Here is a 16,157-nt window from a genome sequence, read left to right as displayed (position 1 = left end):
CCTATATTTACAGTAAAACTGGTGATCCAGCGTTATACAGCGCAGTATAAGAGTTAACTTATACATTTGTCAGTTTATATTATGTTATGAAAATAAGCTAATAAGCGTTGCGTTGTATTTGTGGTTGTATATCACCGCTGTTGACAGTCTGCCATGAAACCGCCAGAGAAGAAGAACCGTGGGCTGGGAGCTCCCAGAGCTCATTTGATTGGTCGCTGCAAAGTCTCTTCTTCTGCTGCTGCTCTCGCTGATTTCTCATGCAGTGCGCCACTTTAACCCCCATTGGTCGCTGAGGGAAAATGAATGTTTGTCTTGTTCATTATGTTACCCGCTGAATGAAGGAATTAAGCGTCCTGAATGTAAAGATGTGATGAAAAGTTGACAACATTGCACTCGCCAGTCGTCATCATGCCAATTGTACACACTGGTCATCTAACATTAGACATTCACTAAGATTTATGTGAGAAAAACTCCAGATTTTGGCCATTTTGCAGGTTTTTGCAAGTTATGCACGTAAACCTTTTTTTTTGATTTTGTATTTTTTTAATTGGACAATGTGCATACAAACATATATTCTCAATGTAAACAAAAAACCAAGGCACTTTCAACATATCTCAACATTATCAAATATCCATCAGGTTGAGCAAATACTGTCTTCTACAAAATATGGAAAGGAAAGAAAATTAAAGCAAATACAAATATAATATAAAAAATAACAATAAAAAATAGGATCCATCCATCCATCCATCTACTTCCGCTTATCCGAGGTTGGGTCGCGGGGGCAGCAGCCTAAGCAGGGAAACCCAGACTTCCCTCTCCCCAGCCATTTCGTTCAGCTCCTCCCAGGGGATCCTGAGGCGTTCCCAGGCCAGCCGGGAAACATAGTCTTCCCAACGTGTCCTGGGTCTTCCCCGTGGCCTCCTACTGGTAGGACGTGCCCGAAACACCTCCCTAGGGAGGCGTTCGGGTGGCATCCTGACCAGATGCCCGAACCACCTCATCTGGCTCCTCTCGATGTGGAGGAGCAGCGGCTTTAGTTTGAGCTCCTCCCGGATGGCAGAGCTTCTCACCCTATCTCTAAGGGAGAGCCCCGCCACCCGGCGGAGGAAGCTCATTTCGGCCGCTTGTACCCGTGATCTTGTCCTTTCGGTCATAACCCAAAGCTCATGTAAGATACTAAATTCAAAATGACCAAAATAAGGCTATTCTAAATCCCTTTAAATGTCTTCAATAAAGAGATTAATTGAAGGGCTTTTGTACTTTTATTCATTTTCCAAGATTGAATTGATAATTTTGAACATCCATCCATCCATATCCTACCGCTTGTCCCTTTAGGGGTCGCGGGGGGTGCTGGAGCCTATCTTAAGCCATGTAGGTTGTATGTAATGTAGGTTTTACTTTCATAAATCAACATATATATAGAAAAAATTTTGCTTGGAGCATAACAATGTTGACAAACAATCTATTAATACAAGTAGAGTTGTGTTTCCTGACTCAAAGCACAAGCGAGAGACTTTGCAGTGACCAATGAAAGGAACGTGTGGCATGGTCATCCCTGCTCTAGGCGTTAGGGTTTCTAAACTCGTGGGATGTGATCCCCGGACAGGAACGACGTGCTTATTACCCTGTAAAGACTGTGAAGGTTAGATACAAGAAGGACATCCAGACACTGTTTAAAACCTGTTTTGGACTTGTGAAAGCACTCGGTCACTATGGCAAGGCATCTGTCGCTTCATCCTGGACAATATTCATGACAAATGTGTGCTTTGTTTTAAATATGTGCTATTTGGATTTACACTGTATGAAAACAAATTTGAAAATTAATTTTACCTTTGCAACCTCATTATACAATTGGCTAAGTTTTATATTCATAAATGTAAGTTTCTCAATACCCGACCTGTTTTTTGTGTCTTTAAAAAATAGTTAGAACTCTACTTTAAAACACTCTCTACATCTAACAACCAAAAAGCTGTAAAAACTATGATGCTGTGTTCCAAATTTGGATTATTTACGGAACTTGTGTGAGCCTATGGCTTTACATTTTGTTACATATATATATTGTAGCATCCCGGAAGAGTTAGTGCTGCAAGGGGTTCTGGGTATTTGTTCTGTTGTGTTTATGTTGTGCTACGGTGCGGATGTTCTCCCAAAATGTGTGTGTCATTCTTGTTTGGTGTGGGTTCACAGTGTGGCGCATATTTGTAACAGTGTTAAAGTTGTTTATACAGTCACCCTCAGTGTGACATGTATGGCTGTTGAGCAAGCATGCGTTGCATTCACTTGTGTGTGTGTGTGTGTGCGCGCTTTGAATTTACGCGATCATTAAAACAGTTAAAAGATCAAACAGCGTGTCAGCATTTCTTGACAACTTTGATGAGAGACCTTTGTTAACCCGTCCAACGCTACAATATATTTTGCATTCTAATTCAGTTCCTTTATTGACTTTACAACCCTCTGGTGCTGTTTTGTACTGTTTCTGTACTTGTTTTGTTCATTATTACTTCTTGATTGTATGTAAATGTTGCATATTATAAGGTCTATAAAATAAAAAAGGAATGACGTTGTTCTTTTTTCTTTAGTTTGACATCCAACGTGGTGCATTACCACCCAACAAAGTTGTTTGATCACCATGATCCAATTGAAAAAGATGCACAGCAGAAGATTGACTGTACACTATTATAGCGCCGATATTCAAGCGACAGACATTTAAACGTTTGCTGATAGACACACGCAATCGTTTACGTGTGACACCACATGGTAAACTTAAATTATATTTAGCTAAAGTATCAGAGGGGCTTTGTTATTTGAAACACTTACGCCAACACAAAAACATCCTAAATTGTTATTATTGTGTACGGTTGTACTTTAAATGAAATCAATAAAGCGGAGAAGGTCGCTTGTACGTCGTCCTTTATTTGGTAACTTCCGCCCTGCCCCACAACACGCGCATGCGCGCAGGCATCGCTCACTGCCCATACATTACAATATAACCACGAATGACTAATAAATCATGTAAGCACAATAGAAACCAATGCTTGGTTCAGTCCCTGCTCCCTTTCCGCCAGCAGAGACCAGCGTGCTAAGCCAAACTGCCAAAGCAATGTAAAAAAAAAACACAAGCTCGCTATATACTCCAGTGCAGTAGGTGGCGGTGTGTAATTGCAGTTAAAAAAAGTAGCGATCAGTTCAAAACATGGAGACGAGCAAGAAGATGCGGTCCACAGATTCAGAAAAAAGAAAAACTAGCTTCTCCTTTCTAGTTGTCAGTCTTATATGGAAATTTTAGTAACACTAAGAAGTTAGATAATACTTTCTCAGTTCCTTGTTAGCGTTGGCTAAAATGTACGCCTGTTAGTGTTACCATGTTCTCTTTAAAGACAAAACATATACACAGTCTGCTTCAATATCAACACTCATGGAGATGCCTTGCTCTAGGGAACTCCGGCTCACGACTAGTTTTGGGCATTGAGAGCAGCTGCGATGACACTGGAGCTGCTGTTCTCGATGAGACTGGTGCTGTGCTGGGGGAGGCTCTACACACACAGAAAGAGGTGCATCTTAGGTGGGAGTTCTTTATCATTTCACTTGTGGTGAGGTTCATGGTTGGTGATCAGGCACTGACTTATTTGTTCACTTAAATGTTTTTACTTTAATGTCCATACAAAAATTAGAACAATCCACTTAAGGTAAAGCTATTGTTTTCAAATACTTCGTTTTAAATCAGATGATTCATGGTTGTGTAGTGTTCGAGTCTGTGGGACCCGTTTCCATTTTTTATTAAAAGAAAAATTATACAATTAATTAATTTTTCAAACTGAGACTCACTGACTTTGGCTCATTTTCTGTGAAGAACATATATCAGAATACATATTTAATGACCACACACCCTCCACTACACATTTCTGTTACATATAAGATGTCCGGGTCCACTGGAGCCGGGGCTAATAGAAGTGTGGAAATTGATGTTCTGTGTACCACACACACACACACACACACACACACACACACACACACACACACACACACACACACACACACACACACACACACACACACACACACACAGCAGGCCTAGACAGCAGGAGGACAGAGTGTAGGTACACAAACCATAAGAGAGTCAAATGTGCGAGAAAATGAGAGCAGACAGTGTTGACAAACAATGTTGCAACCTTGTGTGGGAACCGCAGGTGCAGAAACACAAAAGAAGAATCCCTGTGGGATGCAGAAACTGGCAGAGAAATTTTCCGTGCAACGTTCATATTGTTGTTACTCAGCCAGCGTTTGTGGGTCTGATGGACCCGTTGCATTTTGTGGCTTTTAATGCCTCACAATCAAACACTTTTATGTTAAAATACTGAACAGATGTTTATTGGGGTAAGGTGAACATCTGTTCAGTATTTTAACATAATAGTGTTTGATTGTGACTGCAATAACCCTTGTGTAATGTTCATATTGTTGTTACACAGCCAGTGTTTGTGGGTCTGATGGACCCGTTGCATTTTGTGGCTTTTGATGCCTCACAATCAATGTTAAAATACTGAACAAATGTTTATAGGGGTAAGGTGAACATCTGCTTTTAATGCCTCACAATCAAACACTTTAATGTTAAAATACTGAACAGATGTTTATTGGGGTAAGGTAAACATCTGTTCAGTATTTTAACATAAAAGTGTTTGATTGTGAGGCATTAAAAGCCACAATATGCAACAGGTCCATCAGACCCACAAACGCTGGCTGAGTAACAACAGTATGAACATTACACAAGGGTTATTGCAGTAAGTGATTTACTTAGAATTAAAACAAAACATTTAAAAATAGAAACAAATAAGATTACCTCTAAAAAGACCTCAATATTTTTGACACTAATGCAATTTTATTGTCAGAATGTCATACACAAACAATTTTCGAATATTTTACTTAGTGCGTGTGCCTCACAATAAGAAGGTCCTGGGTTCGATCCCCCCAGGTTTGGGGTCTTTCTGTGTGGCTCCAGCCACCCCCGCGACCCTGAGGGGGACAAGCGGTAGTAAATGGATGGATGGATGTCGGTACATATTACGAAACGACATTTGCCAGCTCGCACACCAGTTGGAGTCTCCTAAATTATCTTGCAGTGTCTTATGCTTTGACCTGAGCACTGACAGTACAACAACGCATTTTCTTTAAAAAATAACTGCGTGATTAATCTGCGTTTTTACATAATTAATGCAAAAAAAATCATGATTAACCCCATGCGTTAAATTTAAAAGTTCTAATTTTTTCATAAAACAAACCTTTATTTGTATAGGAACTACATGCACCTATCTGCATACCTCAGCATATTCTATTTAAAATATTGGACAATTCCCAGGACAATCTGGGATTTTCATTGTCCCCCAATCCCTTAAATAGTCTCTAAGTCCCTTTGTTGTCAAAGATAAATTAAGCACGATAACTTCTACCACATAGGAACTTTAGTTTTATGTTTATTAAACAATTGAAATCAAGAAAAGACCAGAAAGTGTTTCAGTGGATAGCCTTTTGACTCCCAATTCAAGCCAGGAGAAGGAGGTGTCACATTTAAACAGTGGACAAGGAAAGGTATTAAAGCAATATGTAACGTCATTCCAAAATAAGGAATTGCAGAGTTTTTAAACATTGAAAGACACATTTTGTTTACAAAATAGCAATCTGTTCAGGTACCGGTATTTAAAATTTAGAGACTATTGTTTTAACATTAATTTATTGGGTTTTTAGATACATACCATTGACAGGAATACTTTTAAATTTAAATTTTTTTCAGGATAGTCCCTTTAGATGCAGCATCTTGTTTTCAAGGGGGTCCTAAAATTGTTAAAATACATCAAATGCTGTACCCCCATCCCCCACAGGTAAAAAAATAAATACAATAAAAAACACAGATATCAGCATAAAACCACAGATAGCTACATCCCATACACAAGCACACAAAAGGCTCATCAACCACCCACATTTAAAATGTGTTTCAATCGGGGTTCATTTAGACAAACCGCCTCTCTCCTGAGGTGTAGCCCTCCTCTTGAAAAGGTAATGATCCTCCCGCTGGTTCACAAACGAAAACTTTGTTATGACTTTTATTTCCTCTACTTAGTCAATTTGGACGTCCTCTTGGTGTTCGCCTAAGCCAAGAACCTCAAACTGACTTTTTGAGACAGAAAAAGTCACACATGTTTTGTTTTTGTTCACGTTTTGTATATACATTTATTTAACTTGGAATAGGCTTCCCCTGGCCGCATGTCACCGTTTCATATTTATTTTTCATCAAAGTGATTGCAATTGTCTGTAATGTAGTTTTGACATCAATCAATCAAAATTTACTTACAGTATATAGCCCTTAATCACAAATGCCTCGAAGGGCTGAACAAGCCACAACGGCATCCTCTGCTCAGATCCCACAATAGGGCAAGAAAAAACTCAACCCAATGGGAACAAAAGCAGAAAAGAGAGACAGCAGATCAACTGGTCTAAAAAGGGGTCTATTTAAAAGCTGTAGTATACAAATTAGTTTTAAGATAGGATTTAAATGCTTCTACTGAGGTAGCATCTCTAACTTACCGGTTGGACATTCCAGAGTACTGGAGCCCGAATAGAAAACCCTCTAAAGCCCGCATATCTCCCAATACAGGACAGGAGGTATCATTCCCACCGTGGCACAAAAGCTTCATCTGGAACACATCGAGCATGTGGTCAAGGAGGCTTTGCAGAGGAGCGGTGTGGACCCAAGCCAACTGTCGGCTGTAGCCACCACAGTGAAGCCAGGCCTAGCGCTAAGCTTGGGCGTTGGTCTTGAGTTCAGCCAGAGGTTCGTTAGACAGAACAACAAGCCTTTCATCCCCATCCACCACATGGAAGCCCATGCCCTGACTGTCCGGATGTTACAGCCAGTTTCTTTCCCATTCCTGGTCTTGCTCATCTCTGGTGGTCACTCCCTTCTTGCTGTAGCTCGCGGAGTGGACGACTTCCTTCTTCTTGGCCAAAGTCTGGATGCAGCTCCTGGTGATACACTGGATAAAGTAAGCCTTTTAACTATGACGTTGCTGTTGTTGGTTTAAAGCTAATTTAGTTTCTCTCTGGATTAACAGGTAGCAAGGCGTTTGTCACTCATCAAACACCCAAAGTGCTCTACACTGAGTGGAGGACAAGCGATAGAGCTTCTGGCGAAGGACGGTGACCGGATGAGGTTTCCTTTCAAGACACCTATGGGACAAAATTACGACTGCTGCTTTTCTTTTGCTGGTCTTCGAAGTCAAATTAACATGACAATAGTGAAAAAAGAAGCAGAGGAAGGTATGAGTACACACATAATCTCTTGTTTTAAAAATACCATTGTAGAGTGGATAATGTGGTAATCTAGTCTGATGTAGTATAGAATGATTGTTGCACTGGAAGTTTAACGATGTCCACAAAGGTAGATGGTGGGTGTAAATTGCCATGTTTCCATCGCACCAACTCACGCAAATTCAACCTATTCAGCCTCGCAATACTCTCCCATCCCCACAACTTCATCACTACGGTTGGGTATAGTTTGAATTGGAATGTTTTCGGTTTTCAAGTCCTTCTTTCAATTCCGGTTTCTAACCGATTCTTAAATAGGCAGGGTCAACATAAAAGTTTGCATGGTTTCAATGATGGCGCTAACCAGAGTTCTGTTTGGTGGAAAAGTCCGATTGATTACTTAAACAAAAAAAATGATTAGCAATAGGGTTGTCTCGGTCCAATATTGATATTGGATATAGGTCCTATATCAGCTAAAACAAGTTTCTTGCATCCAAAATCTCCGATATAAGCTACAGTCCTGCAGCATGACTACTTGTGCAAAATAACAGTTAACATCTAAATGTCCTCAAATAAGCACACAAGGTTAGTCTTTTCTTGTATTTTAGTCAAGTCATTTACAAAATGTAAACATGGTAGGGTTTTTGGCTACTAAGAGCTAGCACCTACACAACAGCTAAGCACACAAGCTATGCATAAGTGTCCTTAACTGAACAATTTTGCAGTCTAAAACACCATGTTTATTAACATAAACAAGTGGGGTCGGGCGATATGGCTAAACACTGTATCACGATATAAGTGTTTTATCGAAAATAAAGACCAGGAGAAAAATACATTAAATGTAAACATTTTTATTTAAAATGTAACCTTTCTCTGATTATAATCCCCTCAGCAATCAAGCTAGAAAGGAAAGGAAAGGAAATGTCAACACAGCCATGGAAAACACTTAATCAATGTAAACAAACTTCTAAAATTATATTAAGCATTGTAACCTTTTACAATTAAAGTACAAAACTAAGGAATACTTGACAAATGCTTAATAAAATGTAACAAAATAGTGCAGTGTGAAAATGTAAACAGAGAAACCTGAGAATAACTATTTTCTGCATGTGTTCTGCTGTGCTCAAGGGTGAGTGCGGCTATGGTGGTGTGATATTACTTACTACGAGTGCCTCGGTCTGACTACGGTCCGTTTACAAAAAACAAAAAAACTGCCATGCTGTTAAGGTGACGTTTCCTGTTACATCGACAGTTTTTTCGATCTCTGCAGCACTCATTTTTAACCTCTTTTTTCACTCCATGCAAGGAATCAACCGCAAGACAACAAGATGGCGCAAGCAAATTTGGTAGTTGATACCGTTACCTGATTGGCTGTTAGCATGTCACTCCCACTGATCAATGATCAATTCCTGCGTTGCTCGGTTACAAGAGAGCGAGTGCCTTTGTTCATGCAACAAACCTTGCTTTGCAATTTTCGGTTTCTTCCAACAGAAAAAAAAAATCTATATGTATTGAATGTTTTATCAACATGTCTTTCGTGATATATATTGATATAATTTTTTTTATCACTGAGCCCTATAAACAAGTATCAAATCATTATAGTTGCATAAATATGCATATTAGTTGCACATTACTTCAGATACACAGTCTCCAAAACTAGGAATCAAAATTGAAAAGTATGAACGATTCCAAAATAATCTGACTGTTAGTCCTGGTTCCAATCAATGCATGATTCCCAACCCTATTCATCGGAAATGTAGTTCAATTATTGTAATTTCCGTCAATACAATTTTTCAAAATGTAATGTTTGTTTCTTGTGTAGACAAACCAGGTTCAGCAACATTTTAACAATATCTCAACTCTTTATTGCTCTAACTGCACAACTCTTGCCCACATTTTTAGCTTAGACCGTCTTCCGATGATCGTCTGTAGCACTAAGCCTTCTGGGTAATTTAGTGTATAAACATTTAGCAACACACCCATGTTCTCTCTTCTTTGTTTACACTGACAGTGTTGTGGATGTGTGATGATATACTTTCAAATACTAACATCACTGCTGTAGATCGCTCCCAGCCATTCCCTAATGCTCCTAATTTCAACAGTAAAACGGTCATACATACATAAATACACACATATATACATTTCTGCAACTTGTGCATGAAAATAAGGGATTTTTTGGTGGTGTTTGTTTTTCTAATACAGTAATCTGACAATGGGTTTTGATGAACTAGGTAAGAAGCTACTTATTAACGAACAGGGAGCAATACGTGAAGCTAGGGCAGGGGTCGGCAACCTTTACCACTCAAAGAGCCATTTTGGCAAGTTTCACAAATTAAAGAAAGTAATGGGAGCCACAAAAAAAAAATTAAAATTTAAAATGAAAAACACTGCATACAAAGCTTAAATGCTTTGTGCTATGTTAACCAGGTGTCTCCGACACACGCACCGGCACGCACTTTAATGTGGAAATTTGATGCTAGTGCAGCCCGCGAGTTTTGAATGAATGGCGCTAGATAGCGTCATGCTTGCCAACCCTCTCATTTTTCCCGGGAAACTCCCGAATATCAGAGCGTGATGACACTGCATTTGGCGCCCTCTACAGTCTGCCCTAACAGTGTACCTGCTCAACCACACGTAGAATGCAATTTCAGCTTGCTCACATAAGTGACAGCAAGGCGTACTAACTCAGCAGCCACACATCTTACACTGACGGTACAAATACCCAGAATCCCGTGCAGCCCTAACTCTTCCGCTCAACCAACGCACGGAGAGGGGGGGGTTTGATGTGTGGGGGGATTTGGTGGTAGCGGGGGTGTATAATGTAGACCGGAAGAGTTAGGGCTGCATGGGATTCTGGGTAATGGTTGTGTTGTGTTTATGTTGTGTTACGGTGGGATGTTCTCCAGAAATGTGTTTTTCATTCTTTTTTGGTGTGGGTTCACAGTGTGGCGCATATTTGTAACGTAACAATGTTAAAGTTGTTTGATACGGCTACCGTCAGTGTAAGCTGTGTGGCTGATGAGTAAGCATGCTTTGCTGTCTCCTGTGTGTGCAAGTAATAACAACATGCAACATGTGGCTGGACTGGCACGCTGTATGTAAATGCTATAGAGGACAATTACTGCAGTGCAATTAGGGCACGCCCTTTATTTAGTAATTAGAGTGTAAATAGGATTATTTTTTCCCTGGGAGTAATCTATGAGAGACACTGAGATCCATAAATCTCCTGGGAAAATCGGGGGGGTTGGCATGTATGTAGCTGAGCCGCATCAGAGTGGTCAAGGAGCCGCATGCGGCTCCGGAGCCGCGGGTTGCCGACCCCTGAGCTAGGGGAACACAAGTGTACAGTGCTAAATATATCTTGTGGCGTACCAGGGAAAAATACTGGAACCAAAATTGTTCAATCTTTATAAAACGACTAAGTACAAAGAAGAAGAATCCTGATAAACATTTTGCCTTTTATTGAAACATTTAATAATCTTATTCATCTCATTATGCGAATTACAAATTACTTAACTGTTCAAGAGAACTTTTTTGAATATTTATTTATTTATTTCATTTGTGTTACAAATTGAGGACAGGAAGTGAACAAAAAAATGTATTAGTATTTTATATGAAACGGAAAAGGGGTAGGATTGAATAAGATCTGCTTCTTCCTACTCCTTTTCGGGCATGTTATGAGAAATATAAAATTTGTGATGTACTATTGTAACCATCATATGCATGTTCGAAATACATGATAATATAGGTAAAGTATTGGTATTGTTCATTATCAATAGCGCTATTTCTATTGGTATTTGTATTGCTCCATTTTTAGTGTAATAATGCTCATTGTCATTTCTGTATTATTTTTTACTTTCGCTAACTGCCTATTTGCTATTACTTTTACCATCATATTTGTACATGTCATATTTGCTGATGTTGCTCTATTGTTGTTGTTATTGTTGTGTTTGCTGTTGTTGTTTTTGTCTCTCTGTCTAATCCCCCTCTTGTCCCCACAATTCCCCCCTCTGTCTTCCTTTTTTTCTCTTTCTATCCCCTCCTGCTCCGCCCCGGCTGCACCAAATGATAACATAAATACATTTAATAAAGTCAAATACAAATAAGGCAACAAGAGAAGTATCCTACACTTCTCTTTTGTAAAGTAAATCTGAACAGCCGATATAGGCATCTACATCAACTATATGATTTGCCTGAGAAGCTAGACAGGACAAAAAAATAAATAAAAAATGAAATACATGATAACTTTAACCATATAAAAAATATGTTGCAAATGTCTACCTTTTACAGAAAGGATAGATGTTTGTCATCAATTGTTATGCTGTTGCTATTCCTAATAAGTATATTTGGTATTTTGGCCTTATCCCCGTTGTTGCGCTGCATATGACCAATTTCTCTCAAGATGTGAGTGTTATTTTATCCCTCTGCAGGCATTGAACGTGGAACTCTGCTGTCATGTGTGAGTGATATTGCGGCGGCAACACAGCACACAGTTGCCTGTCATCTGGCAAAGCGTACACATCGAGCCATCTTGTTCTGCAAGGCTAATGGACTGCTACCCTCACTCTGTCCCACATTGGTAGGTGTCTGTCAAACTACTCCTTTAATACATGTCCAATTCTTTCATCCAAATCCACCAATAATATTGTCCCTCACATCTCAAATGTGAGTATTTTGAGATTACTTATTGAGACTACATATAAATTCCAAGTTGTTTTTAGTAGTAATTAAGTTTTTACCAGCCACAGATATCATTAAGTGTACTGTGGGAAATTATCAGGTTTGACTTGGTCAGAAAAGTATTCGACGAGTCAAACGGTCCACTGGAAGTTGCACCTTGCCGTTGCTCTGCAAGCCATGGGAAGAACAAAAGTTCACTCATTCAGTCCTGCCACTTAATTTTTTTTTTTAATGTTATTTGTTTACGTTAAAAATATGTTTTTGCTGAACCACTGTAATGTGCTTAGTGTCAACATCAGTAAATGCTATCAGAATGAAATTAATCTTTATTGTCATCATACAAATGTAAAATGAAATTTTACTGACACCTACCGTTCCTTGTGGAATAAGATTGAAAGGATTAAAAGAAAAATAAATATAGATGCAATATGAAATACACTACCGTTCAAAAGTTTGGGGTCACATTGAAATGTCCTTATTTTTGTAGGAAAAGCACTGTACTTTTCAATGAAGATAACTTTAAACTAGTCTTAACTTTAAAGAAATACATTCTATACATTGCTAATGTGGTAAATGACTATTCTAGCTGCAAATGTCTGGTTTTTGGTGCAATATCTACATAGGTGTATAGAGGCCCATTTCCAGCAACTATCACTCCAGTGTTCTAATGGTACAATGTGTTTGCTCATTGGCTCAGAAGGCTAATTGATGATTAGAAAACCCTTGTGCAATCATGTTCACACATCTGAAAACAGTTTAGCTCGTTACAGAAGCTACAAAACTGACCTTCCTTTGAGCAGATTGAGTTTCTGGAGCATCACATTTGTGGGGTCAATTAAACGCTCAAAATGGCCAGAAAAAGAGAACTTTCATCTGAAACTCGACAGTCCATTCTTGTTCTTAGAAATGAAGGCTATTCCACAAAATTGTTTGGGTGAGCCCAAACTTTTGAACGGTAGTGTATGTGAATATCTTACTAAACTTCACTTGATTAAAAAAATACACTAAAACAACAAACATGTAAGATACTAAGTAGTACCAAAGTTCCAATTTCAAAGTGACTTTAAAAGTGTATGTGGTTATATGTCATATATTTGCTAATTCTATGCAAAAAATTAACTCCTGTTACTTTCAGTCCTGTTACTCAAATGAGTCATCTTTGGCTTAGGATCCTTGTACAAAAATGAAATAGTGTTCTGAGTTAGGCTAATGTACATATTGAATAGTTTGATGTGTGTGGTATCAAAATTAAGAGTTTTAAAAAAGACTAAAATTGTCTTTCATTTTTAGTTACAACAAGCAACTGCCACTGATTTGATAGAATGACCCACTAGACCAGGGATACGGCCCTCCAGCATCCAGAATCCCCCCCAAAAAATACATATTTTTTTATTTTTTTAAATTATTATTTTTAAAAATCTGTCCTTTGTAATTAATTTTCTACCGCTTGTTACTCTGGGGATCTCCTAGCCGCTCAGGCAAATCATATTGTCTAAAAATGCATTTTCCCATCAATAACGTGATATATATATATATATATATATATATATATATATATATATATATATATATATATATATATATATATATATATATATATATATATATATATATAGGCCAAATTTTTTCAACCCCCCGAGTCAGAAAGTTTGGGGACCCCTGCGCTCAGTGCGTTTTAGTTATTAGGCTTTAGTTTAGTGTTTGTTTTTATTGTATTTATTGGCCATTAGTTCAGTTTTCGTTTTATATTGTCTTAATTAGGCCATAGTTCAGTATTTGTTTTTATTGTATTTATTATGCCTTATTTCAGTGTTTGTTTTTATTGTATTTATTAGGTAGTGTCTGGAGGAGTTGCTAGCAATCAGTACATACGCAAGGCACTGAGCATCATCACCGAGGCAACTGGCGTTTTTCTGCTCTGCCCTCCCGCCAAATACTGCACTGACAATGGAGTGATGATTGCATGGTGCGTGACCAATAGTTTTTTTTTGGCACATTTACCATTCCACCACTTACAATTTCTTTGTTTCATCAGGAACGGTGTTGAGCGACTCCGGGAAGGGAGGGGCATACTGCTTCCACATGCAGACATAGGCTATGAGCCAAAGTAAGCAATGTGAAGAGTTCCAATATATAGTCAGTTGTGATATCAAACCAAACGTATACATTTTTTTTATTGCAGAGCACAACTGGGTGTTGACCTAACAGCAGAAGTGAAGGCAGCAGCTATTAGGTTACCGTCGGTCAAGATGAAAATCTGATTATCACAGCACAAATAAAATCAGTCATATATACATTGTGTAAGGTTTCCCCGATCCGATATTGATATCAGCAAAAAAAAAAGCATCTGATTGTGTATGAATGTTCTTATTCATCTAGATCATTTTAATCTCAGGGCATTCAATCGATCACAACTGGACTGTTTGGTTGTCTTAGAAGACGTTTCGCCTCTCATCCGAGTAGGCTTCATCAGTTCATGCTCATGCACTTAGATTGGTCAGATCTAGTCTCAGACTTAGATTGGATAGATTTAGTCTAGCGGCTGGTGCCAATACCTCAGTAGGCTTCATCAGTTCATGCTCATAGACCGATAGGTCAAATCTAGTCTTAGACTGAGATTACATTGACTTGCATTTAAAATATCCGATATTAGCTCTGATACAAAGTCATGCAGCGTGCTCACTTGTGCTAGAGAGCCAGGTAACATCTAAATATCCTCCAATAGGCACACAAAGTTGGTATTTTCTTGTATTCTAGTCAATTCATGTACTAAAGGTAAACATTGTAGGCTATCGGCTACTAGGAACGAGCAGCTACACAACAGCTAAGCACACAACTAGACATAATAAAGGTATTTAATTGAACAAAATTGCAATTTAAAGGGGTCCTATTATGCAAAACCAATTTTTCTTACCTGTTGGCACTTGTTTTGTCTATTAGGGATCCTCATGAATCCCAAAAATTTGAAATCAAACCATGGAGAAGATGTTTATAACAGAAGCTTGTTTTCTTTAAAATTTGATACTTACAAGTGACATATTGTGCCTTAGTTACGTCAGCGAATATCTTCACTTATGGTAGAGTTTTACCCAAAGAGCTTTGTGTGAGTTTGTACATTTTTGGTCAGTTGTAGTCAATAAGTTCCTTCTTTTTCTCTATCCTCTTGTGGCCCGACTGGCTTGTACGTGCCCATGCATGCTAAAATTATCCGCTGTTGCCAATTGTAATAAAAAGTAGCGTTTAGTTCGGTCTTATATCTGTGAGTAGACTCGATATGAAAGCGCTAAAAACTACAACATGGCTGACGGGGTGGGGACAAAGTCGAAGGGGGCTTGGCTTGGTGGAGGGCTTTAGCACGTAAATAAGACCGCCCACAAAACGACGCATTATGAAGAAACAGTCGGAAAGCGGCTTCAAGATGTTATGTAAAACAAAATCTGTGCAACATTTTGACCCAAATACATTGCAGACCAAAAAGAAGTGATTTAAATGTAGAAAAGAAAAATCATATGACACCTTTAAAACACTGTATTAAACAAATAATTCTAGCTGCATATTACTTACACAGACAAAGTTTCCAAGGCAGAAGCATATTAGAAAGTATCCATCTCACTTTGACATGGCCATTAAGTGTCGCCAAAAATTACCAGTCCACATAAATTTAAAGACCGCCTAAGTCAATTTCAGACGGATAATAATAAATAGGTTAGTGTTTTTCAGACCTACCATTTCTGTTTGAGTCATTTCCCTTGAGTAAACCTTTTCTCACATGTTACAATACAGAATAAGTATGTATGATTCCTGCTGATATAGTATCAGATCAATACCTGCCAAAACTCAAAGCTGCAATATCAGTAACGTATCAGAATTTAAAAAGTTGTATCCCCCCCCAAAACTGCATATACACTGTGTGTATGAAACTGTATACCAGTAAATAAAACAGATGTAATGACTACCTGTTCAAAATGTTCAACTGTTTATTTCATGCATTGTCGTTCCGTGTAATACTTTCTTCCTTTTCTGGCATTTTGTCCGATATGACATTTTTCAATATGAAAAAATTAATCCATGCTGTATAACGTATAGGGTCGCCCACATTTTGCCCCAATTTTTCATATACCATCTGTGTTAATGTCAAACGTTGCACATAAACTGGTGTTTGCCTACGTATCAAGTGCCAAAAA

General features: G+C 38.5%; 1 protein-coding gene across 1 annotated transcript; it reads left to right on the top strand.

Annotated features, from left to right (window-relative positions):
- The first annotated feature begins 3,175 nt into the window (after nt 1-3,175).
- On the top strand, nt 3,176-16,062 carry osgepl1 (O-sialoglycoprotein endopeptidase-like 1). Its single transcript, XM_062067705.1, has 7 exons — nt 3,176-3,562; nt 6,644-7,031; nt 7,101-7,305; nt 11,724-11,876; nt 13,813-13,939; nt 14,009-14,080; nt 14,156-16,062. The coding sequence occupies exons 1-7, from the start codon at nt 3,363-3,365 to the stop codon at nt 14,232-14,234; spliced, it is 1,224 nt and encodes a 407-aa protein (XP_061923689.1). The 5' UTR covers nt 3,176-3,362; the 3' UTR covers nt 14,235-16,062.
- The last annotated feature ends 95 nt before the right edge of the window (nt 16,063-16,157 follow it).

This window comes from Entelurus aequoreus, linkage group LG13 (assembly GCF_033978785.1).
Source record: "Entelurus aequoreus isolate RoL-2023_Sb linkage group LG13, RoL_Eaeq_v1.1, whole genome shotgun sequence".
NCBI classification, from domain to species: Eukaryota; Metazoa; Chordata; class Actinopteri; order Syngnathiformes; family Syngnathidae; genus Entelurus; species Entelurus aequoreus.
The sequence above is the reverse complement of the archived record's forward strand: the minus strand, read 5'-3'. Positions and strand labels throughout refer to the sequence as shown.